The 27,242-nt window shown below is 38.0% G+C and overlaps 1 protein-coding gene across 3 annotated transcripts in view; it reads right to left on the reverse strand.

Annotated features, from left to right (window-relative positions):
* Positions 1–27,242, reverse strand: part of FBLN1 (fibulin 1) — an 83,376-nt gene that overhangs the window by 18,298 nt on the left and 37,836 nt on the right. For 2 of the 3 annotated variants that reach the window (XM_080559308.1, XM_080559307.1), the window contains exons 8-16: positions 26,422–26,559; positions 23,995–24,138; positions 22,947–23,075; positions 22,322–22,447; positions 21,624–21,743; positions 20,616–20,747; positions 19,961–20,084; positions 6,881–7,023; positions 4,733–4,864 (exon numbers count right to left, since the gene is read on the reverse strand). In XM_080559308.1, the coding sequence (XP_080415434.1) occupies positions 4,733–4,864; positions 6,881–7,023; positions 19,961–20,084; positions 20,616–20,747; positions 21,624–21,743; positions 22,322–22,447; positions 22,947–23,075; positions 23,995–24,138; positions 26,422–26,559 (1,188 nt within the window). Of the gene's footprint in view, positions 1–4,732; positions 4,865–6,880; positions 7,024–12,018; positions 12,468–19,960; positions 20,085–20,615; positions 20,748–21,623; positions 21,744–22,321; positions 22,448–22,946; positions 23,076–23,994; positions 24,139–26,421; positions 26,560–27,242 lie in introns of those variants that run through there. The other variant, XM_080559309.1, reaches the window with a different exon arrangement.

The raw sequence follows: 27,242 nt of genomic DNA on the forward strand, positions 1-27,242 counted from the left end.
ACTAATAAATCCGGTGTTTCAACAACAGCAGTTCAGACACTTTCTGTAATGGTTCAAAAGTAACATCATGAATTAATATGCATGGAAAAGAGCCTAGGAAGACAGGACAGAGTTAGTGGTAGAATCCTTGCAACTGTAACCGAAATCATTGCCACTCACAATGATTTCAGTTTTCTTTTCTTTCTGAGTGGCAGAAGAAGCATTTAAATGATAGGCACTATGATAAATTCAACTTCCTCAAATGATAACTTCAAGCAAACAATAAGGTATATATGTACAGGGCACAACACAAATCCTAGATCTGTTTGGAAGATGAAGAACTAATTCATTAACACAATGCATGAGTTATACCTGCTGCAACAGAATGATTTGAAAAATATGAATGCCTGTATATAACAATAGCAATGGAGAGCAGTAGTGCATATCTGTAAAATTATAAGTAACTGTGGATACCAACATATTTAAGCTCTAGCACAACACCCCTGAGAACCTCTACAGGTACAACTGAAATTTTCTAATTGTACTGGCTCTGGGTGCTTTTGCTAAGAATAGTATCATTCTGCTTCATAGGCAAGAAGAATATACACTTAAGTTAGTATCAAAAGTGATGGGGAAGATTTCAGTCTATCAGCACTACTTTTAGCTGTATTAAGAAATTTTAAAACCTTCCTGAAGCCTACCAGACTACGAGGTGGTATTACAGTCACCCAAGGAAATGAATGTGTAGCTGAGGGGGAAAATGTTTTATAGTACCTGATAATACCTTAGGCATTAATAGGACATTTTTGTACAGGTTGAAAATGCATTCTTCATTTTTCACTGACAGCTGGTTAAAGGAGGAATGCAGTGAAAAGTCTATAAAAGCTTTAAAAAAAATGGATAGGTCTGCACTTCTGTTTTTCTCCCGCCCATGCTAATAAGTGATGTGCAGTTGTTAACCTTAAGTTGTATCTATTGGATTCAGTGCCATCTTGGCCTGTAACCACACCAGGCAACAGAGAGTTTACACAACGTTTTGAACAATGGAAGCATGGAGTCCAGCATCTTTAATACAGTTGGGTAGAAATATCAGAGGCTAAGTTCTTTTTTTTCAGCTTGCGTGAAGTCTACACGCTGCCATTCCAGCAGGCTGGTTTTTGGTCCTTCTCTTCCATTGGAAGACTCTTTCCGTAGGGTGGCATTGTCAGTTTTTTGTAGTCTGTGCTTACTTCTTCTGGCTCCTCCATATCTGATACTGCTGGTCATTGATTCCCATTTGATGTATTTTCTTTCTTTGATTTTGCAGTACTGTCCTTGCCTCTTTCTGCTCCTACCTCAGTGGCTATTCCTTCTACATCTCCTTTGGGAGACCTTGTTCTTTCTTTTTCTAACCCTCCCCTGGGGCAGCTCTTTCCTCCACTGCTAGTGTTCTTTTTCCTTCCTCACAACCTGCTCCTAAACATCCTCGTCTTTTTGTACGACCTCAGCTCCCATCTCCTCAGCACCACCAAAAAATCACAAACCAGGCTGACAGACATTCTCCATCCAACCCTACATACTTCTCAATTTCTCTAACATCTTCTCCTTGATGTCTCAGTGTCAGCTTAATGGGATAACAACTAAAATTGATGAGCTGACTCCTCGCTCCACGATTCTCTACCAATGCCTAAGTTCTCACTTTCCTTCTGAAACTCCATCTTTAACAGCTCCTCCTCTTCTCTAAACTGTTGCCAAAAGAAATCTGCTGTACCTTTTCACATTTTTTATGCTGCACTTTTGAGAGCACCTTGTTCCTTTCCATTTGCATAAGCACAGCCCAGGTGCAGTTCCTTCTTAAGCACTCATCTCTCTCCTTGTTTGTGACAAACTAGCAAAAACATTATAAAAATGAAAGACTTCTGTAAGAACATCTTCATAGTTGTTTTATCTGTCTTTTCTCCCACTCTTAACAGTGTTCCCTCCTTTCTTTGAATCCCCTCATTGGTTTCCTCTGTCCTAAAATCAAGTCAGAGTTTACTACACTCAGCTCTTTCAGTAAGACTAGTATATATTTGCCTGCTTTTTCCGTATGCTCTTATGCGTTTCATCTCTCTCTGAGCTAGTTAATGTCTTTTCTTAAAAAAAAAAAAAAAAATACTCCTGTAGAGGCTTTCTGTGTTTACTCTTGTAGAGAATGGTCACCTAATGGTGATCTAATTTCCATTAGCAGATAAAATAGCTTTGTTACACTGGTCTTTTCTCCTGAAATATTACACAGAATATTAAACATGCTTATTAGTATTTTTACCCATGCATCTGTTTTATTATCAGCAGCAAAAAAAAAAAAAGTCTTAAAAAGAGACTGAACAGATTCAAGAGGGATATATCAATAATGCGTCATTAGGCAGTCCAGATGTGTACTCCCAGAAGCATATAAACTGATGATTGCAGTAGTTGGACCATTATCTTTGGAGAATGATTCCACTATACCTGTCCGTTACTGGCCCATGTTGGACACTGGTTACTGGGCTAGCTGGACATTTTCTCTGCTAGAGTTCTTATGTTACATCCCCACAGTTCTTATGTTCTTAAAATTTAATGGTACAACCAATAAATCTTTCTGATATCACCTACGTCCTTCCTCTCATTCCATCCTTATACAAGCCCTTCCCCTTTCTTTATAAAAGGGACTCACTTTGTGAATTCCTGTGGACTAGGATCCCATCTTACCTATTTGTCTTGAAAATTTCCCAGCATTTTTATGGGAACACCTAACATTCTGATTATTAATAAAAAGAAAAATGATATTATGATGGGAGCAGCAGAACTGCTGCTGGCAGAATTATTTGCAATCCTAATTTCATACATACAATGTGCTGTCCTGATCCCCTGCCCCTCCAGGTAGTATCAGTTAGGATTTTGTTTTGTTTTTTCTTTTCCAATTCTGCTGCAGGCAGTTTACTTTGCAACTTCCATCCATTAATCTGAAGGTACTTTTACATAAAGGAATTAATTAAGACTCTCACATACAAGAATTAATTAAGACAGTAGTAGGCATGTTTTATCATCTCCATGTTGCACATGGGGGAACTGAGGTCAAGAAACCATTGCCCAATTCTTTCACAGAGCTGGGAATGTACTTAGGCATATATCATATCCTTTCAACCTGGTACAGAAGAATATCCTTTCTCTCCTAACACTGTGAGGTATATATTCAGTTTACAAAGTAAAATACTATTGACAGGCAGTCCTATTATTCAAAATGGAAACGTTTCCCCCAGGCAAATGCCTTGGCCAGTCAAATTTTGAAACACATCCTTCTTTCTTAATTTAGACGGAATGAAGCACACAGCATGAAAAGCAAACTAACTACTGTGGGATCTGATAACATTTATACTCTTTTAAAGAGTCAACCCAATACCTGAAATTTGTAATCTTATCATCCTGCTTTAACAGACTCTCCCTCTTTCTCAGCATTCACATGTATACTTCTGTTTGATAAAGAAAGAAATATAAACCTAATGACTTAACGATTTTTATCTATAGTTCATAAAAGCTTTGCGCAGCTGACCCTATACGATCACGCTTCCAAAATGCAACAGTGCCACCTTCGGATCGCACTAAATATGGCTTCTTCACAAAATTAAGAAGCACAGCAACGATTTTTCTTTCCATCCAGACAAATCTTGCTAGGAAGCCCAAAAGCACATGTATAAATCTGAGCAGAACCTGCACATTCATGTCATGAAGCACAAGTCTTCACTGGCAACTGTGGTCCTTTATTTTCATAAATAAACATTAATAAAGAGCAATCAAATACTACTATATAATAAGCCAGACCCGGCATATTCATTCTCTGAGCATGAGAATCACAGAATATTCCCCTGCCACTGCATTAGTGATTCACATGGGGCAGAGCAGCTGGGACCTGCTCCTGCTCTGTGACCTTCACATCATTTGCCAGCTACAAATGGGTATGTTGGGTCCCAGAGTGAGAGCCAAGCTACAGTAAACACTGGAAATATATTTCTGTATGCACATCTGTAATATACTAGATATGTGAGATGGATTACATGCTGCTTCATACAGTATGCATTATATCCTGCCAAAGAGCCTTGCTCTGAAAGAAACCTACCAGAAGGTATGACCCCAGGTTGTGTTGCAGCCCCTCCCTCCTATATGACGAGATGCAGGTCTAGCCACATGACCCACATACACAGGTAAAACTCCTTTTTAAGTTTCTTCTAAACCACAGTGTGTGACAGATCCCTTTTATCCTCAATAGAAAGATATTAATTTAAAACTGAACAAGGCTGTCATTTAATATCAAAACAGGGAACAGATTCAGTAAATTAGTCCTGCTATAAAGATTTGATTATTATTCAAAAAATCAACGCCATGCTGTTTAAACATGAAAGAACAGTTAATTAAATTTACAGTGTCTTTGTTGACAGACTACGTATTTTATATTTGGTTTGATTATAATGGACAAACACCATAATTTTAAAGCTAAGCCATTTGCATTGGTAATTAGAGTTAATCCTGAAAAAAGTCAAAATGCTTCTCAAATTAAAGTTTGGCCTCTGGTGTTTTGAATTTAAAAAAAAATGGTGATCTAAGTTCAAATTAGGCATATTGGACTGGAGAGGGAGAATTTTAAATCAATACAGGCTTGAAAATCAAGGTGTAAAAGAATTGCTCAATTTATTTGACCTTGTTCTATAATACTATTGAGACAAGAAAGTGTACTGTAAGCAGAAAACTGTCTACTCACCCACTGTCATACCATCCATGTAACGCTTGATGATATCAAAGGAATCTCTTAAATTTCCTTCTGTTATGTCAAATATGATATCTGCCTGGTTGGCTGGATACGTAGGTGTGATGGCACGAAGAAAAATAATCTCTGCAAATAAAGGGTATCACAGAGTGTACTGAGAAGTAGTGAAAATATCACTGAAAAAAACAAACCAAAACAAAACAACATCATTTGACCCAGAATGACTTGTCCTCAAAGCCAGTGGAGGACAAATACTCCCCTGCCTTTCCCTTGGACAGTTTGTCTTTTAGAACAGAAAGAAAGAACTTTTGCAGGAAGAGAACATTCAGATAGATTTATTTTCTCCTCCTGCAGCATCCAGGAAGCCCTGAAGCCAAAACACTGTTACTTTACAGTCCAGAAAGACCACTCAGAAATCAGTCAGACTTCTAGCATGTACATAGAAAGGACAACACTAAGTATCCACAGGGTAGAGAGTGGAGGGGGACAAAACAGATAGACCCTGAACTCTGATTCCCTTAGGCAGTTGCACGAAGTATTGACACTACAAATTGTAGAGTCCTTTTCAGTGTTGGAGGAGGGATTTAGGTTAGTTTTCAAGCTTCTTGTGAAGGAGGTAAGTATTATTATTCATATTATTATCCTTGCTCTACAGATGATGAAACTAAACCATAGAGCTGTAAGAATTCACCCAAGGCCATGTGCTGAATTAAAGAACATCTTCTGGACTCTGGTATTACTCTCAGATTGCTAAGCCTCATCTCTTTTTATTAAATCATGATGGACTAATGAGGGAACTGTTTGGGAAGCATCCTGGGCCAAATCCTTAGCTCTGCTGCCAGTACACCTGGTAAAGCTGACAGGGTGTGTATGGGAGTAAAAGTGGCTATGGGGCATTCCTCCATTCTCTGTGATGTAGGGCCAGCTAAGGCCTGAAACAGACCTGATGCAATTTACAGCAGCTCTATATATCCATGTTATTGGTGGCTAAATTGTTCCTATATGAACAACAACTGGGATGTCTCTTGCCCTACTCCTTCAGCCTGGAAGAGGTTGAGAGTGACTGATAGAAAAATGAAGAGTCAGCTTTGGCTCTCATTTAGGACAGCTTCCTGAGGAAGCAAAGCTGAGACTCTGGATGGATCAGAAACAGGATTTAAGATCTTTAAAAACTTTTCCAAAATAACCTTCCCACCCTCCCTCCTCTTCTTCTCTCCCCGTACCTTCATCATGAAATACGTTGCATTAGAGAAGCTAAGGTGAAGGCAGTCATCCCACCTCTGGATATGTAGGCAATCCCCAGAGAAGGCACCAGAAAGTGAATACAAATGCCAAGTAGCAAAAACTGCCTCTCAATCTGTAAATTTATATGTGAACTAAGCAAAGTGAGTGTGATCCTTCTGAAATTGCAGGACTTGAAGTCTCACAGAGACTGCAGAGGCTGAAGAAGCTGAAGAAATACGCAAAAATGTCCATCAAAGTGCACCATGTTGAGCTGGAAAACTCCCTTTATACAACTGAGCAGCTGCTCACTAGGATACCTAAAAGCTTTCTGGCCAGTCCTTCCCTTCCTTTATTTTATAGGAATTTCCCTTCTTTTATTTTATATTTTTAAAAGTAACACTATTTTTTCATAGGTCAAAAGTCAGCAAATCAGAGTACTAGACGTATAAATATATACTGTATTTTGTGATTTATGGCCTACATGGAGATAAAGGCCATACAATTGGAACAAGTCACTTGCCAATAGCATGCAACAGACCATAAACAGATGAGAGAAATATAAAGAATACCTACTTCCTATAGCAAAATGTGCAAAAGAGGGAAGAGAGAAGTCATGGGGTACACTGTTATTATGTGAGTAGATGTAAAGGGGAATTTAGACTGAGTATTTCCTATTTCCTTATACGGGGAAGCTGTATGAGTTAGAGCTCAGACCTTTTTTTTTTTTCTTTTTTTTTTTCCTTGTAAAATTAAAACTCCTAGATATTGAAGGTTTTAATTAAAGGAATAGTACACTGTAATTTTGAACTGTGCAAACATTTTACTGCACCGGTAGCTAGTCTGGCTTTAGGCAAGGATTTCCGGTGGAGGTTTTACATGTTGTAGTCTATTAAATGGAACAAGGAAGAAACCGCTTACCTTCAGGTCTTGTAAATTCTCTGAATGTGGGTAGTGAAATGACAGTGTGGGAAATTGTGTGGACTGGATCCAACACACAGTTGACATCGTTTGGTCGACAAGACTTAATGCAACGGATAGTATCTGTCTTTTCAAGTCTGACACTAAGAGAAACAAGAGAGAGATGCATATATATCCTGAAAACAAATCACTTTGTGTTTTGCAGTCTGGGGAGCTAGAAACTGATATAAAACTGATATATAAACTGATATTTTACCTTAAAAAACTTAAGACAGACTTAAGTAGATCATCAGAACTGTTGAACCACAGAAAAATTTGGCTTGGCTAAGAGTTGTTGTCAAAATCCCCTCAAACCCAATTTGTCAAGCCAGGCATGCAAAAATAGGGAGAATTGTAGTGCATAGGATACCACGTAAAGTCTCCTTACAAGTACAAACAGGACCAAAGGACTAGGCCCAGGTCCTCAGCTGCGGTGCCTTGTCATGGTCTCACCGATTTCAGAAGAGCTACACTTATTCACACAAGCCTCTTTGTATTCCACTTGATATCAGTCATATAAAGCAGAAACAATTGTTTTCATTCTGGAAATCTGTCAGGAAGTATCAGAAGGGCTCACTTTCTTTCACAATTTCCGGTGCAGCAAGAGTCAGAAAAGCCTCTTTTCAGTCTTTTTCACACACACACCCCTTTCCATCCAAACTGAGAAAACACAGAGGAATGGAAACTGGGGGAGGAAAAAAGTTAACCACCTTATTTAAAACCTCAAAAGATTGAATTCTGAGTTTGGGGAAGTGGTAAGGGTCATTTCATATTCCATCTCAACCAGCTGCTCATTCGTCCTTGAAAGTCTATTAAAAGTTAAATGACTTCTTCTCACCCTTGTCCACCAGAGTGAATTTAAAGTCACTTACAGTTCAAGAACTTCACACAATACCCGGTCTGTGTTCGTGAGAGATGAAAGGGCTGTGCTGGGACTTACAATGTGACTAAGCCCCACAAACGATCTCAACTTTGACCTGCCCATTTCTTCATATTTCTAAGTGGAAGAAAGAAAAGACTGCAGTGTCAGAGGGAGGGAATTAAAAGATTAAAAGGAAGAAAAATTCACTGAGTAAAAGGGAAAAAAAATGGAAGCTTTAGTTTGTAAGATACCTCTAGAAACAAATGGTTCTTACTCTTTTCAAAATGTGTTACCCAACTCCACACCTACAAGCTATCTTTTTTCAAACGTTCAAAGGGACTTTATGGCCCTATTAATAATAAATACATCAGTAACTGCTTATTATATGCTACCCACATTTGCTCATCAAAGAAAGCAAAGCCAAACATGCTGATATTGTATGAAGCTAAAGTAAAGATAAAAGAGAAAACATGAATCAACACTAAGGAAATCATGCTTCAACAGATGTGAACTGGCATAGTCTAAGGGAAGTCAATGTAGCTGGGTTAATTTACACCAGCTGAGTCTGGCTTGTTATTCTCATTCCATAGTTAATGCATTCAGAGTGAAGCTAAAGAATGGAGATACAGGTCAGGAGAGATTTTTACTTCTCACCTTCATCTAGATACAAAATTTCATGATTTCCTAAATATCTCATAGGAGACAGAACAGGACTTTCTGCTGAAATGCCTCATGCTGGCCATTTTAGAACAAATTAATTCTGTATATATGGACATAATAGTCTAACCTACGGTAACAGATTCCACCCACTTATTTTAAACTCTAGATGCCAAGTTAAGAAAGGACTTCCAGCAAGCTGACTCTTGCATCTTTACAATAAGGATGAGCTAAATTACATAGACTACATCCAGTGTAAAATAGTCTATTTCAAAATGCATAACAAATAGAATTGAGGCAAAACGTGTATCAATCGTGTTTGTTTCTCCCTCTCCCTCTTTTTCTTCTCTGCTGTTCATATGGGAGTTTAGTAGATGTTTACATATATACAGACATACAAACAAAAGCTGAATCTTCCATCTGTGAGCTGGGGTCACAACAGCCAAGTCAGGTTGGTTTTACCTTCAATAACGTGTTTATGAATCCTGAAACACTTCTTTAAAAGTTCTTCTCTTTGCCTTATAGAATAACAATGGCATCTTCTAAAGGTTTGAGGGACATCAATAATCAGTGGCTTGTGTAATTCGTTTTAGGCCTTCATGACTAATGAAGTAATGGTACAATATGTACAGCGCCCTAAATTTTCAAAGCTGTAGTTAAATAGAAAGATTTGTATGCAAAAACATTCTGGTGGGAGTGTCTTAAATGTTCAGTATGACTCTGCTTTTGTTCCTGCCTGGGAAGGAAAGGGAGCCTTACTTTCGACTTCAGCTGGAACATTTGACAAATATAAACATTTCTGAAATTCTCATCCAACAAAGTAATTAATTTGTTTACGATGAAGTCCTAAGTAAGATTTATGTTCAAAATTCTCCCTTCTGATTCACTGGAATAAAGCATTCTGACATGAATTAGGTACCTTGTGTATAGAAACAGGATCACCACGATCACAAGTGATCTGTGCTAGTTACTAACTAAAGCTAGTTTCTAGATTCAGTCACCTTGTAACTAGATACATGACAAAATTTTGTGTCAGCTCTATTTCTTTATACTGCTTCTCTCCCCTCTTAAAAATCCCTCAATTTTTGTGTCTGTCCAAACACAAAATACACATTTTTGTGTGTGTATTTGTGTACACAAAATGTACATTTTGTGTGTACTCTGTCCTCACCATTAAACTTGAGTTTGTGCTTTCATTTTCCACCGCCTGATTCTCTGATCTTTCTTTCACTATCTCTACAAATTGTTTCAGGTTATCCAGAATGCAGTTAGTAACACTTTTCTCTACCGTTGCTTTGACTGCACACCTTTAAACATCTTCTGGAACAATTTGTCAACCAGTATCCATTCCAAATTCTCCATATTTACTATTAATGATGTGCTCTGCTTTCAACATACATCTTCCTTTATCCTTACACGTCATCTCTGCATTTGATCTTTTAGCTAGCTGAGAACTTCCTTTTTGCCCATGTCCTCCAATTGTGGATACTATGATTGACAAAACTTTCTTCCTGTGTGCTAAGAACTTTATTTACTCAAATTTTTCTTTGAAGTTGCCTCCTCTATCACAAATTGCAGTTTTGGAGCTGTTACCTCCTGCAGACTTTTTTTCTTTTATAAAAGAAGTAAATTAAGAAACAACTCAGTTGCACTGATTGGTTTGTATATAATGCTTTCCTGAATACATTTTTTTCTTTCTTTTTGGGTTCTGGTGACATTCATTGTCATATTCTCTGTTGGATTCAATAAGTAAGTTCTTTGGACCAGGATCTCTGATTTCATTTTCATTGGAAAGAACCATGCACGTAAGTGGTGCTACATAATGACACATTCCCAAAAATTCCAGCTACACTGCAGCATTGAAGCATCTAATACTGAGCTCTGTGCTGCTGAGTTACTTGCTGAATGCAATAAAATGATAGAATATGGTAGAGTTTTTCAATATTGAGGGCCAAATTCTCACACTCCCTTCTTTCCCTGCCAAACAAATATATATTAATGCTTGCAAAAATGAAGTATATTTTTGAATCTTTATCCTACTTAATTATGGCCTCATAATGAACTGGTAGCCAGAGGGCAGTTATATACAAGTATCTTCTGTGCCAGTAAGAATCCTCATTAGCTCAAGTCGAATGGGCTTGTGCTTTCAACATTTAAAGTGAGGACTCTATCTGCACTGGCAACTTCTGGCAGCTTTATAAGTATGCATCAACAGGCTCATTAAACATTGGCATTCCTCTTGGGACTTGAACTCCTGTCAGCCAGCTGGGATAAACTTTGCCTTAGGGAACATGTAATACTCCGGCAGAGTGCTGCAATCATGTCCCAGTCTAGTCCTTGGCTCAAAAAAAGCCCAAGAGCCCACAGCTTACAGCTAATAAAATAATTGTGTTCAGGTGACTAAGATTTGTGATCTTGGTTTAGACAGCTCCCAGTTTCTAACCTAGTACCTTGCCAGTGCTGTCTGTATTCACATAGGCAGGTGTTTTTAATATGTATTTTCACATGGATTATTCCTCGCTCATCTGCGGACTGACTGTTCTGCCTGTGTAGAACAGAGATGTCTGAGCCCAGGATGGTGTCAAAGAGCACTAATTTGTAGATCATACCTCTGCAACTGAGCTTTAAATATTTATCAATACAAGGACTGAAGAGTACAGTAAGTCCTCTTCCAGCCTGTGAAACAGAATAATTCCAAAGAAATTCCAGTTATATAGTCTACATAGTTCTTGACATCACAGAAGTAAGGGAAGAAAGATTTGGATATTGGAATTCTAGCTGACCTTTAAGGCCTGCTTCTTTGACAGGTGAAGTCTTTATAGTTGCATATTTATGAGGTTTGATATGGAAGTTGGAGAGATAAAAGCGTTATGGGACCAATATCTTATTCAAATATTCCTGTAGACAATTCTCAGCCTGTGAAATAGACAGGAGCTCTCTGCTACTAACTGAGTGTTGTTAGGAGTCCATTGTTATTTTGCCATCATTAGCTGTACAATTCCATGGAAATGTCAAAGAAAAGAAGATGAAAAAATCTCTAGAACAAATTTTACAAAAAAGATTCTCTTTTGTATCATCCTTGGAAGGCAGAAGTGCAATTTGCACCTGGTGTAAATCAGCACAGGCTCACTGGCTGTAACACAGCAGCAATGTAACTGGTGCAACTTGAGAATCTGGCTCCACATTTTCAGAGCAACTTGTGCACTGGTGCATCTCTGAGATGCCAAAGACCTAAGTTATGACATTTTGATAGACTTTGATTTTCAAAAAATGCATTTGCCACCCATGTGATGAAACTCTCTAATGATGTCTCAGCAAATTATGTATCTATCTTGTTTTGAAAATTTAGTCTTAAATATATGCAGCTGTGTATTATCAGATGAGACCAACTCCACTATTGTGTAAATCAAATTAATAGTTTCAGTCCTCAATATATTCAGATAATAACCTCTTCAACACCTACTTCTGCTTTTTATAATGATGCTCAGTACACACAAGGATCTCCCAAAATTGAGATGTTCAGTGATGGGGGAAGGTGGAAAACTGTAATGATGATGGCAAATAAAATGCAAGTGCAGCATGCAATAGATGAACTAAAACTTTATTAAAATTGGAGGAAAAAATAGCTACTCTCAAAAGAGAAAATGTAGCAACTTATGCCTCAGAGTTAGGGATCAAAGTTGTGCAGAGACAAAGACAAAAAGTTTGGCAATAAATGTGTTGATAGTTCCATGGCGAGAAAGTTGCATTTGAATTGTCAGAAGAAGGTCTCTGGGCTCTGTGATTTGCCGCTGCATGACCACAATGCCACTGTGGTTGTTCACTTTTTTTGTGGTGAAAAAACCCTCCTGGTTCCCGCTGATGATGGACAGCAGTATTTTATCCCCAGGGACAGCACTGGAAGGGCCCATGCGGAAAATGTCGGTGGGTACTTGAATGTTGGTAGGAAAAGAGAGGTGATAGTAGGTTATTCTCAGAGGCAGGCTCTGGCACTCCTTATTTTCATTACAAGGCAAGCGCTCACAGCGACTGCAAGAAAAGTGAGAACACAAGACAAGAGGAAGATTAGCGTACATTTAGCAAGCGTGACAGGATAGCAAGGGCAGTGGGGATGGGAAAAGATATGTTGACTTGCATACTGTATCCATTCTTCAGCCTGGCATCTCAGTAACATAGCAAATGGGCATTTATTAAATAGGGGTGAACTCGTCTGCAGTCGGTGCTTTTGGAGGAGGGTTGCCATTTTCAGAAGTGTGTCAGATGTTGCCCTTTCTTTGCACGCACAGATGGATTGAGTCTGGCACCGCAGTGGTGAGTTTATCTGCATTTGAACAGCTAAGCTCTTCCTCAGGAGAACATCAGCTTTGTTGTTGTTGCTTAAGTTTTATTCTCTTGTTGACTGGACATATGTCCAAAAGATCCTAAGATCCTAAGTGATTATTGAGTTCACTGTGTCCTAGTTGGGATGTCCTTTTAGAGTTGGATTTTAAAACTGAGCAAAGTATTCTGAAATGCATAGTGTAGGGTTAGAAGGAATTGGTATTTCTGAGAGAAGAGACAATATGGATACTGCACTATATATTCATCATCTGACAGCATTCAGAGGAACATAAAACTTGTTTCCAACACTGCTTGTATATTCAGGTTTATTTGCTTTAAAAAAAAATCTTCCTTCTTCTCATGTAGCAGAGTATTTTTCTGTGCCATGAAGAGAACCAACACATCTAAACAAGAACTGAAAAAAGATGCAACAGCCTGATGTCTCTAGCATATCCTACACACTCTGTCCACTCTTACACAGGCTCAAATCACAGGAATGATGCTGGTGAGTGAGAAAACTGTGGTCTGCTAATGGCTGTTTTCTTTCCTTATCACTAAGCACTGTATTCTAGCAACAAGTCCAGAGAACTGAAAAGATTAACTATGAAGGCTGAAAGTGAACAATGAACTTAGTCCCGATGTCAGCACTGGAAATCCTGATCTGTATGAAGAGAGCAATCTCATCCCTTTCTGTTACTGAGAGCAGTAAAGTTTGTCTTGTACAATGCACATACCTGTGTATGCCGTATTTATGTCACAGCTAATGAAGAACATTGTAGTTTACCAACATAGTAATCAGGATCTGACACATCATGCTACCTGGTGGGTTTGAGAGGTGGTTACAAATTTGCATAAAAGGAAAGATTACATGAAGTTAGGATTAAAGATATGCCCAATTCACCACATTCAAGTTGGTATCTGAACACCCTCTCAGACAGATGCATGGAAGTGGAGGTAGACATGACAACTTGAGCTGAATGTTGACTCTGCAAAATTTGGGGATGATCAGGTAAGGCATTTAGCTCCAAATTTGCCTCATGAGCAGCTATGAATCAATTAAAAGTATCTACAAGAGTCTCTGAACCCAGTAACAATATTCAATCCACAGGCTGAGATTTTGGAACCTAACCTATTTATTCATTTCTTCACAGAGAAATGCTCCAGCATGAAGGCATGGTTTGCTTCTTATTACCTCACAGTGTGGTAAGAAATCTGACTGCCCATTTCATTATTTTATTTTGTCACATTAAGTTGAGCTCCTAACAGGAGTAGCTGGTATCAAAATTATACGCAAAATAATCATTTTCAAAAAGAGTAGTTAAAAGCAACCTCAGTTCTTCAGTTAATGCTTTTTGTGTTTTATGTTCTCTTCTAACACCACTTGCAAACCCAAAGTACAAAGCAATTCTTTGAAGACTTTAATGCATTCTTAATTTTATTCATGTGTGTAAAGATCACACACAAGTCTTCACGGGATGGTCATCTAATTAAGTGTGGATATTCCTGGAATATTTTCAGGTATAGTGAGTTCTGCATTCTTTTCCGAAACGTCATCACTAACTCCCCTAAAGAGAATTCCTTAATTTTGTCAAAATAATGAAGCTACTTGGTTTTGTTGAAATCATGAAGCAAGCCAACACATTAATATCTTAGTTGAAAATGCTTTCTCCATGTAATCTTTTCAGAAGCACAAATATGCTCATAAAAATGCCATGACTTAATTCTTTTATAAAAGTAAAACATGTTTTGTAATAACCAGATCTTTATTTTTTTTTAAAGACCAAAAAACCCTCAAATCTCTCAACTTCCTAAGATTTGGAAAAGGACATTCTGTTGATTCAGAAAGTTATTTGTGGAGACAGATGTGCCTGTGGCTAGGAGTAAGAATTATTCAAAATTCATCATCTTTTATCTTATTCTTTGGTGGTGCACACTACACACTGCACACTTCACTATGGGTTTAGTTAATGTGTGCTAATTTTTCCATCAAATAACCACAAAGAAGAGATAGCAAATATTATTGCTTTCAAGAGCCAGAATTCATTCTGGGGTCATGCACCATAAAGGCAGTAACAATGAGCATTTAAATCACGGTGTACTCTCTAGACCTTATTTAAATGCTACCAGTGGGAAGAAGAAAATCACATGGTAGGGGAATTCAGCAGCCGACTGGTAACGAACGAGTAGCCCAAGACCCTGGGTGCCACTACAGCTCTGTAGCATCTCACGATGGATGAAGTGGCCATGCAGCCACTGTGCCTGGCCACCACAATGCGTCGCTGTGGCCACAAGCACAGGGGAACCTGTGGGAGAAGGGGAGGGCTGGAAGAGGTATAGTGATGCTGCCAGAGAAATGCACACCGCTTGGCAGTGAGGGGGTTTTAGATGCATCTTAGCAGATCTCTGCAATGAAACGCATGGGTTAGAAAAATAAGTGTATAGTGCTGTTGAATGCTTATTCCTGAATTAATTCCTGATTATTTTAGCTTACTGCTATTTAGCTCAATTATTCAATTTTAAGTTTTTTGTTTGTTTGTTTTTGCTTTTGTTTTTTTACTTGGCTGAAATACTGGCTTCAAGAAATTACTAATAGTTTGAATTTTGCATACCAAATACTGGTTACTCATAAAGGAAAATTAAACTATTAAAACAAAAAAGATATTATCTTAGAGAATAAATACATCTAACAGAAAATATTCTTCCCTCCTGTTAATTTCTGAGCCTGGTTTTCACATGGTACAGACGCAATTCATTCAATTTTGCCAAAAGAAGTTGAATGGTTTACAACACTTTCTTATATACTGAAAGTAAAAGAACTTTTTTTTCCAGGATCTATGGTTTTGTAATTTACTTTATATATGGAAACCATCTCAACTTGCTAAATGACAAACCAAGTATGATTACCAAACTGTACACTACACATTTCTGAAATTCAATCCTGCAGATTTCCAGAGCTGGAACAATTTTCTGCACTGCCTACAATATACTCCACTACAAAGGCTTTCCCTTGATAGTGTGGATATATACTCTGCATGTTCCTCCTATCTGGAGCTGAAAACTTTCAAAGAGCTTTAAGCCATAGAAGACACAGACCCATCTCCATTTTGCCCTCAGCATTGAGCCTTTATGTGCTATCCTATGCCCTGGCAGGGATGTATGGACCAGATGACCTCCAGAGGTCCCTTCCAACCATAACCGTTCTGTGATTCTGTGATCCTTGATTCATTCATCCATCTTTCCCAACTGGGCTCCTTCCTTGCTTACTGCCCTTCCTGCTCACTCAAACCTTTGGCATCAGGATCATCAACAATGCGCTGATCCTCTTCTTCCTGCTCCATTCTCTCCTGGCTGACACTTGTTCCTCTCAATTTCAGTCTCACAGTCCTAGCCCCAAAACATATACTCGTTTCCTCAGTATCTCTGTGCAGCCACCCCAAACTATTCCTTGCTCTGATGGTCTTCATCCAAACCTGGCATTAATCACCCTTTACCAGAAAGGTCCTGACCCTTTCCCCCATCATAACCTGCACTGATTTCCACAGTTTATTTCATCTTTGTCTCTGAATTTTTTATACAATTTTACTCTCCACCCCTGAAGCATCTCCTAGATTCATTTTCCTCACCTGCTCACACCTTCAGATCTGTCCCTCCCTACATTCAGCCTCTGCCCTAAGTATGCCTTTCCTTCTTACAGAGCTGGCTCTTCTCTCATCTGTGCTAGAAACACCTTTCATGAAGTCTGGGTTATCTTTAAAAGCACAAAAGAAAGAGGCTCTGGGACTGTCAGGGTCTGCAGTGCCAGGCCCAGGACAGGTAGTAGCTAAAGTTACAGAGATCAGGCTTCTTTCCTGTGGCCATTTGTGGGAATGGGCTCAGACAGTCTGTGAAGTTGGCGCATGCACATTTTAGACTCCTTTAAGAGGCTCATGTCTGCTAAATCGGAAGAGGATTGTTTGCTGATAAAATAGAAAGACATCTCTACTGACAAGAGGAATTAAATTGTGTTGAGAAGGATAGTCAAACACAGATTGACAAAGAGGCTATGAAATCCTTATCACTGAAGGACTTTAAGCAAAAGTTAAACACCTTTCAGAAATACTCCAGGAAGTCCTGACACTCCCTTGACACACACGGGTAATTACCCATCCAGGTCCTCATTTATAAGGTTTATGAAAAAGAGCTAGCTGCAATTTTGCAAAGATTTTTAACTTTAAAAGTTTCACAGAGTTTTGGTAAGGATGACAAAAAGTGCAAAAGTAATCCCCTAACAAATTTCAGATTTCTGCTCCAAAATCTGACAGCAAACTCAACGAAAAAATAAATTAATTAATCAATGAAATTTCTTAAACACACAAACCAATGTATTCCTGCCTACCCTTGTTCTTGGAAATGAGTGAACTGCTTTGGCAGAAATTTACCAAACTTGCGCCTGAATTAGACACCTGGCATGTACAATTTCAGATGCTGGTTATGTTTTGGCAAAATTCTAAGCAGTTAAAAACAGGTTCTAATAATGAGAAACAACAGGCAACCTTAATAACATGCAGGCATGTCTAAAATACAAAAATATTTCCCAATCTAGCTCAAAGCAGCATATATTTCTGACACACCGCTGTAACTGCTCTTTATCTTTTCTACTATTTTTCTTGGCTTAAATTTATATTACAAATGTTTGACTTCAGTGTCACAAAAAGAGAATTTATTTGTTATCCAATTTGATAACAAAAAGTGTTTGGTAAGGGCAGTGCAGCAAGTCCTATTGTGAGTAGCTGTAAATCATACCTATCCTTGGAAAAATACCAAGCCTATAGGCTTATGAGAAAAAAAATATATATACAGAATTTAAGCAAAATAGTTTAGACCATCAATAAAATTATTACATTAAGGACCAGACCATGCCAGGCACTTTGCTGGTCTTTGGGGATGCTTACACAGGGTGTTTGCTCATGAAGCTGAGAATATCTGTAAGCTGTTCTGAGCTTTCAGCCTATAGCATCTGACAATCCTGCAATTACCTCATCTAACGACAATCACCTCTGCTAAAACCACCATGCAAAAATCTCTGCTTTAAAGTTATTAGGTAAGGAAGTTTCTGGATCACTGAGAGTGGTTGCCCGTACATAAGAATTTTAAGGAAAAATAAGAATGAACTTGTATTGGTAGGACTGAGACTTATTAAATTATAGTTGTTCCAAAGAAAATTTGGGGTATAGGGTAAAAAGTTCTATGGCGCGTCAACTTGATGGGAATAGAAAACGTGTTGTCTTTCTTATGATAGGCCAAGTTGGTGAAACTGGAATGTGTTTTGAATAAAAAAGAGAAGAAACCAGTATTTCTAATAAATAGGATGATATAAGAAGCCAGATATTTTAATTTTAGAGTCCTGGCACAAGGTTAGGTGAAAAAGTGATTTAATGTCATTATCATGCAAGGACTAACAAAGACATGCTAGCTATCAGTTATGATGGCTTACATATGCCAAAAATTATACAAGAATATTTAAATCAATTTGGATTAGAAAGGGCACTAAAGAACAATCTTAAGGAACTGTTCCCTAGTGGGAACAAAGTAACCCAAGACACACACCCTGATACTGGCATGCTGGTATAATAATAATAACTGGCTAAGTAGGAGAGTACCTATCTGCCCATTGAACTAACTTGGACATTTTGCAATACAGATAATTAACTTGTATTCTCTTTGGTTTATGCAAGCACATTTTTGACAATATATTTAGTAACTTTGTCTGAATCTGTCAAGAGGTGAAAGCCTAATAAATCCAAGATAATCACTCAAAGACTTAAAATAATTAGAACTTTACTGGGCAGCTACAGGATTTGTTTCTGATTCACAGCCTAATTATAGCCCTAGCACATCAGAAGAATCTCTCTACAAATCTGAGTTAGGCAGAGTAAGTCATTATAGAGCTGCAACAGCCCAGACAGAAAAACAATTCAGACATCCTATTACTTCCAAAAAAAATCCCTAACATCTCAAATAGCCATTACTTTCAACACATCCATAAAAATATAGAAAAGAAAGAAGATGAAATGGAATATGTGTTAACAGCTATTTTATAAAATGAATTTTTCAACTCTAGGATGTCCATAAGAATAAAAATCTGCTAATTCTGCTTTGTGGCCCATTGCAAATGAGGTGGGTTTTTTTTTTTGAATTAAGATAGATACAAATAACACATGATATTAAATAAACAGTACATCTGCATCATGAGGCACTTCTTGTTTACTGACGAGACCTACATAACTTAAAATTTAATTACTATTGATACATCTCAAAAGCGTATTTTATAAATATTTGTTTTTATACTATGAAATCCCTCTGCAGCATTCTGATCAAATACGTCTGCTATACCACTTACACATGTCATTTTACAGCTTAAGGTTTAAATGGAAACTAATCAACCCCCACAAAGTCCCTCTGAGGAAGCTGGAAGCACCAGCTTCATTCTACAGAGAAGGTACAGAGACGGTGGGTATATGAACACTGGTTGTGAAGAGCAAAATAGCAAGCTGATAACCAGTGTCATTTATCAGCTTTCCTCTCGAGCTGATGCATACACTTACCTGGGTGTGAGATACACAGAGAGTACAGGAGTACAGGGTGGCCATAAAGCCATAGGGCAAGTGGAAAAGCGGTCATCTGCATCAGCCATATAGCTATGCCACCGAAATTTTGAAATGGCTTCTAGCTAGCATTGCCAGCACTACAGGATTGGTGTAAATGAGCTGCCAGCTACCCCTCCTCCCCTATCTGTGTCTCGTATTTTCAAGACCAGAATAGCTTTCTCTGACCTAGGTTAAGAGCCAACATAAGAGATAATTCTACCACTGGAGTATAATAGTAAGCAAAGGCTGAGTGTGACAGAAAAGTTAGAATTTTGAAGCTGAATGTAATCCTCCTAACAGGTTTGCTGCAAGGTAGCCAGAGAGAGAACATCAACATACGCTTCTAGAGAACATTATAATGCAAACCATTGCCACATGGCATCTTTTTAAGGGAATATCTTTTTTTTTTAGACTGAAATAGGACCACGAGAAAAGGACCAGACCTGTGTGTGCAAAACTTGGGGTAGGCCTAACCAATAAAGTATGTATTTGCCGGAATATGTTACATATTCAGTCAGCAGTGTGAGGAGAATATGCCACCAAAAAAACGTTGTACCTTGAAAAGAAAGTACTTACGTATCTCCAGACTTGCGGTAATTTTCTGGACATTCTAAAGACAGACAGCGAAAGCCCCCCTGGATATTAAAGCAGGTCTCATTGAAAGAGCAGTTGTGGGTTTCTGCAACACACTCATCAATATCTGCCAAATGGAAAAAGGTGAGTGGGTTAAACACATGCTTTTCCTCTATTTGCAGGTGCCATATGATGAAAGTATCACATTAGGTACTAGAGAATATGGGGTGCAATTAAACATTATTACAGGATTAAGGAGAGCAGGAAGAAAACTAACCCAACCAACAGGCAAGAACAAGAAAAGGAAGAGCAGCAGTGTCACTAAGTGGGCAAGACTTAAATATTTGCTGAAATGTCTACAGCATTATGATATTTCCTTTTAACAGATAAACCAATTCATATAATTTCACAGTGGGAATCTTCATTGAGTTTGCTCAAGTTCTTTAAGAGCAGTATAAAAACATTACTGCATTCTATAGGCTGTAAAAGAAATTTCTATTGGATCCCATTATTTATTATAAAAAATTGGTCTCTCCAGATTTCAAGCTGATACTGACTGTTTTACTTCTAGTGCTGCAGGACTATAAACACAAAACCTTTCTAGAACTCTTTAGAAGCCCACAATCCAGTTACATCTCCCTGAACCCATTGAACGTACCTTGGCAGTTGCGTGCATTGGGTGCCAACCTGTAACCGGTGGAGGGACAAGTACACTGAAAGCTCCCAGGAATATTAATACATCGAAAGGAACAGATATGACCTCCAGTAGGTAAAGCACATTCATCAATATCTGCAAGAGGAAAACACCACTAATTTACTATGTCTGCACGGCATTTTACTAAGTGCACATATATGGTGTTCATGCTGTGAGGCTGAAACACTATTTCATGATTATAACTAGTGGAAAAGGAAAACAATTATTGATTAGGGCCACAACTATCTAATGAAGGCTGTCAGGAATAAATGGAGGTGTGAAGAAAATTAAAAGCAATCGAAGGGCCTAAGAAACAGTCTGCTTTTGTCTTATAAATGCAATAACACTGTAAATACGGTGACACATTATTGTACTACTTTACTAAGGGGGCAGAGAGGAATAGTATTATCCCTGTTTTAATAAAAAGAAAATTGTGATGTTTTGCCCAAGTTCTTACTGCGTATTACGTCCTAGATATCATAGCTCAAGTTCAAGATCTTGTCCACTGGGTCACACCCACATTCTCCTATTACTTGATCAAAGCCTACATACACATTAATTCAGAACCAGCCACAAAAGGAGGATATATAAAACACCATGTAATAATATTGTATATTACGTATGTAACACACAAACATGTTTGTATATTCACTTGCTGAAGCCAAGAAATTCTGCTAGTTGCTCAGTAACAAAAATTTTTAAAAAGGCACATTTCTGACCAGTTACGAAAGTATGTGAAGTTATAGTTCCGTGTAAACAGCAAAGCTGACACCATACAATCAAGCAGAGGTATTTCTAGACAAAGGCATGGGTGGGAGACTTTTATTAAGTACAGGTTCATAGTTTCGCAGGAAAATACCAAACAGAATCAAATGTTAAAATGCATCTATTAAGAGTCTATTAAACTGTTTATGTATGTCATGGCGTGAACAGAAAATGCTCAAATCCTTTATCTGCAAAGACAGTTCTTACCTTCACATGAAATCCCATCTATGTCACTAAGTTGAAAGCCACGGCGGCAGTAACACTGATAGGAGCCATACACATTGGCACACTCTTGACTACAGGGGCTGCTCTCACACTCATTTAAATCTGAAATGCAAAATTATACACCTGAAACCCCAGTTTCTTGCTGTATTTGTCACTCCTGTTACAGGACTGAGGCTAAAGTTTGGTTTCTTTGGTTTTTGTTTTTTTAATAATTAAAAAAGGATGGTTTACATATTACTGAGTAAGCTGGAAATAATGGGCTTTGGTTGTATTATTCTCAAGAGGGTCTGGTAGTATAGGTTACTGTGTGCTATTATTTCCCACTATCCCTCAAGGTGCGTGACTTGGAGGGAGTCGTTAGGACCACACCTGCATCTTTATATTTGGATATCAGCAAAGCTGGTTGTTAAACTCTTGAATCTGATCTAGTCACATCACTTGAAAATGTGGTAAATACAGACACATACACCTCAGCGTGATCCAGCCAAAGGACAAAATATTGGAATTGTGGACTACAGCAGTCTTGATTAATCATAGCAGCATTCATGCTATCAAAGGGACAACATCGGGTTGATTTCTTGTACCAATCCAGAGCAGTCTTATGAGCTAAAATCAAACAGGAATAGCTAAACAGTGACAAGCTACATCTCACACTATATACCTAATGCATATAGCCATACCTTCACATGACCTGCCATCAACTGAAAGTTTGAATCCCATGGTACAAGTGCAGTAGTAGGAACCAGGAGTATTCTCACACTTGTGAGCACAAAGACGGCCTGGATAGCGTCTGCATTCATTGATATCTGCAACAATAAACATACAAAGATCTATATATTGGCTGGCTTCCTTGAAGTAGTACTCTGGACAGGACCATGGTTTTGAGTTTTATTTTTATTTTCCAGACTTAAAATTAGAGAGGGAAGGATTTACCCAAAATGCCCATCATTTAAAAAGTACCCTTGTGCATAACTGAATTAGCCAATATAAAGAAGAAAGTCATTTTGATCTTCCAAAGGAATGTTTTGCTGCAGGTGCCTACAAAAAAAGTCACGCAAAACAATTACATGCACTCTCATAATCTTACCTTTTAGCAGGATAACAGATAACATGTCGACAATACTAATACAGCTTCCTTTGAAGTATCAGCATGTCTTTAGTATGGTGTTAGATTTATACAAATAATACAGTAGTCAATTTTATATTTAGATGAAAGGTTATGCAGAAAGCCATAACATTCTTTATACAGGCTCATTTTTTAAAATGCCATGGTTGGATTTACTTAAGTTGATAGGTACAACTTACCAACACAAGTTCTACTGATGACATCAAAAGAATAGCCAGATTTGCACTCACAGCGATAATTGCCCGGGGCATTTATACAAACATGTCCTTCGCCACATGGCTGATTGGAAGATAAGCATTCATCCACATCTATAAAAAAAGAAAATGTGATTGTAAGTACACTTATGAGGATTCAAGCCGAGAGAAGAGCAACATGTTAACTCTTATTTCAGATGCATATTTGTGTGTCCCTTCTATCTGTAAAATAAAGTATAAATTCTTGCTGCCTTACAAGTGTTTTATGGGCTTTCTTTAGTGGTAGTTGTAAACTTTTGAAACAGAAAGTGAGACTTGGATCTAGCTCCTAGCTTCAACAAGATCAGAGTAATAATTGCAAAATTCTGAATGTAAAATTCTTACAGAACAAGGTATCTCTCACACATGTGCTGTAGATCTTGATAGGACTTGGGAAGGAAAAAAAACAAGAAATCAAGAAATCAGATAATCTTTGGAGGAAATTAGGTGCAAAACTATTTTATTATGAATATTCAATATTCATGGAACCTATTTCTTCACCTAAGGTAAGATGTCAGAAGACCACAGTCAGTTGTGCTTTGATAAACATTTACAATAATTAAAAATGCAGGCAAAATACCTCTCTTTGCAAAAGCTACCTTAGTTAAATGCCAGCCCACGGCATATCTGCCTTTCAACCTTATTTGAGTGTCTTCTGAGAGACATTATGTGGCAGGTGGTCCTTGCGTTATAACTATGTACTGGGGAGATTTTAGACCACACAGCATTGTTCCAGTATATTAGTATAGTCACAGACAATGCCGTTTTGAGGGGGGGCAATTGTCACTTCTGTTTTTCTTAGTGTTTTATGAGTAATTTGAAAGACAGAGAGGATCTTTGTCACTCTTCACTTTCTGTGACTGCCATGAGGGAAAGAACAGGATCAAGAACTGGTTCTGGGAACAAGTGAAACTTAGGCAGAGCTCAAGAAACAAGTAAACATAAATGGTTCGTTTTCTGTAAACTTTTTTTTTCCTTCAGAACTGTTACTTACCTACACATCTCGTTCCATCTTCATTAAGATGATACCCTCGGCCACAGCTGGGTGAGATTCGCTGGCAGGTGTATGAGCCATCAGTGTTAATGCATATCTGCCCAGCTGGACATGGCATGTTGGTGCTCAGGCATTCATTGATATCTACAAGAGTACAGTAAGCCAATGTAACAATCTGCTGTCTAATGATGTTTCAGGTAAGATGCTTTTCTTACATCCCTCGTGGTTTGAAAAGCTCTGCTCATGGGAGCACAAACATTTGTGTCATTTAGCTTCAACAATATTATGCCTCTGGCGTGAAGACTGGGAGAGGTACAAAGGGCCCAGATCCCATTCAAAAGCTGAGGAAATTGGCTATAGAATTTGTCTTTGTTTAAAGGCCTTTGCAAGTCATCCCCCCCAAGATGTACAAACGGATGATGAAGAATTCAGTTTACCAGCTCAACCAGTTATGTTGCAGTCTATGCGTGAGGATTACAGCAAGTGAGATGTAGTAAGTCATATAGGTAGCAGTAGTCTGCATTTTTACAGAGAAAAACTACTTCTCACAGGTATTCATCATTAATACCTTACCTCATCTCATAATAGGTTGTCCATGTAAACATTTAAGAACTTGAACAGCTCTTTTTGTGTGTGTGTGTGTGTGTGTGTGTATTCACTATGCATCCCTCTACCATCCATGAAATGTACGGGTTTTTTGTTTTTACAAACTGGACATCATATCAGTTTGTGACAGATTTTGCCTGGATAAAAAAAAAAAAAAACACACACACACACACAAGAATAAAAAATGAAAAGCAAAACCCCAGAATACGTAATGAGATGAGACTAAGCTATATCAGAGTGTGATCTGGTACAGTTTATGTAACCAAGAAGGTAAGAAACGCGCTGTTACCCAAGGTTAGCAATGTGCTATTAGTTCAGAGAAAAGGACTTTCAGAGTTAGGAATAAGTGACTATAGGTGATTCCAAAACAGCCTTCAACAACTGGAAATGTTAATATATCTAAGACCTGACAGTCTGTAGGAACAGTCACTGCTTGTGACATGCATCCTAAAACCTTCAACAATATCCAGTTTCATGTGCCTACTTCTCTGCCCCAAGTTTTCCTCCTTATCTCACTCGTACGTGATCATTATTTTTCACAGTAGTACTGCTAACTGTCAAAGAGCTACTGCTTTCCAGTTGCTACAATAAAAAGCAAAGAATTGCTTCGTTGGAAAGACAGTAAAGCTTTCATACTCTTTCCCCCTCGATACCATATAAGGGAACATTTGATTAAGTTTGTAAAATTAGCTTGTGAAATTGTTTTGCCAATTATTTTGAGCAAGTTCATACCACTGCAAATTGCTGTGGATTTACTAATGTCAGTGCAGACACGGTAACTTCTACAGCTGTGGACCTAGTGTTGGCTATGGCATATAAGTGTCTTCAAAGGGTTTGTTGTACACAACAACCAGCTCCCTTCAACTTGTTTGCAAAATTTTTGCAATTTTATTTTCAGCCTCAGTGTTTCCAGTATCAGATTTCAGCACTACTGAGTACAATATGGTCAGGAGAATGTGGGGCTGACAATGAGCTAGAATTGGCAGCTGCGGCTGCTCAGCCAGTTCCACAAGTCCAAAACACACCATGCCGCTGGGGGGAATTTAAAGTTAAGTTGAGACTTGAAAACACTACTCAGGGGAATAATTGATAGATTTGTAGGTCACATTAGACAATTCCATTTAGAGTATGCTGGAAACCAGTGATCCTAACATATTTACTGAAAGGTTTTAACTCTGTTTTGTAGGAGCCTCAGAGTAACTTAACAGGTCTTGGAAACAAGGCATTAGCACAATAGATTCTAAGCAGTCTTTAAAATAAAATAAAATAAAACTCCTCTCCACAGTGTATGATAATTAGTCCCTCATTCTCACACATAGTAATATTCTTCATAAACCACAGCTAAAGGTGGATAGGTCTAGCTAAAGGTGGACAGGTCTAGAAAGATATCTGTAGACCCTCTGCATACTAATATCAACAAAGTATGTTACAGAGGAAACCATAATTTACAGTTTTTTATACTAAGCTTTAGCTAAAACTTTTTGAATAGAGGGAGATTAAAACATACCACTTTACCCAGATTTTGTTTCAGATAAAATCTCTGAAGGCTTAAGGAAAATGTTCAAATGCAGCCAAGTGCCATAAGTACCCAAATCTCATTAAAAATAGATATTTAGTATTTAAGTCTTATTTAGAGGTCTTTCATCTGTAAATCTTACCTGTGGGACCAACCCTGTCTTTAAAGAAGCAGAAAAAAGACATAGCAGAGCAATACATACATACATGAAGAATGACTTGAGAAGCTCAGAACTTACCCAGTGAAACTACAACTTAACTCCTAAGCATCACTAAAGTATTCACTGAGATAAGAGTATGTCTTACCAATACAGTTGCCTAGCGCATCTTGTATAAACCCATTCATGCACTGTAGCTTGGGTCGGCAACGGAAAGATCCTGGAGTATTCTGACAGATAAAATCGGGGGGGCAGTTATGAGTACCAGTCTCACATTCGTCAATATCTGGTACATCACAAAAAAAGATTGTTAGCAGGAGTTTGACAAACTTTTTCATCACATTTAAAACATAAGACAGTTTAAAATGTCAGACAGATTAATCCTCAGCATATTTTCATGCAATTCAGTGCAGTGAACCGGGATCAATCTGAACTGTTGCTTCAAACAGAATCTCAGTAAAAACATATATAGGCACGTATGTGTTTATTATGCTATTACACATTTAGTTCTCATAACTAAATGGTTCAAAATGACTACAAAGCATCTGAAGCACCATGTTCAGCAGTGTTCAGTCTTGATTCAGCACTGTGCTTATACATGGGCTTAACTTTGAAGTCAGTAGGACTTAATTAGGTGTCCAACTGCATTTTTAATTTTAACCTTAGATCCAAAGTAGACATTGTTCATTTCTTTCAAAAGTGAATTAACTAACCTTGACTCTCATCTATATAAAGGTCTCTTTGCATTATTTTCCTTTAAAATGCATACAAATATTATTTACGTGCACTTTAATATTCCATTCTACTGCATTACAGGAAATAAATATTTGTGAATAAATTATGATTCAGACAAAGCAGACAAGGGCTAACAAGGTTTCATCCATGAACGTAACCTAGTCCACATAAAAGTGACTAAAATTTTATGTTCACCACCTCACAATGGGAAGAAATCTCCTAAAACTATTAAAA

This window comes from Anser brachyrhynchus (assembly GCF_964034855.1).
Source record: "Anser brachyrhynchus genome assembly, chromosome: 1".
Classification (NCBI taxonomy): Eukaryota; Metazoa; Chordata; class Aves; order Anseriformes; family Anatidae; genus Anser; species Anser brachyrhynchus.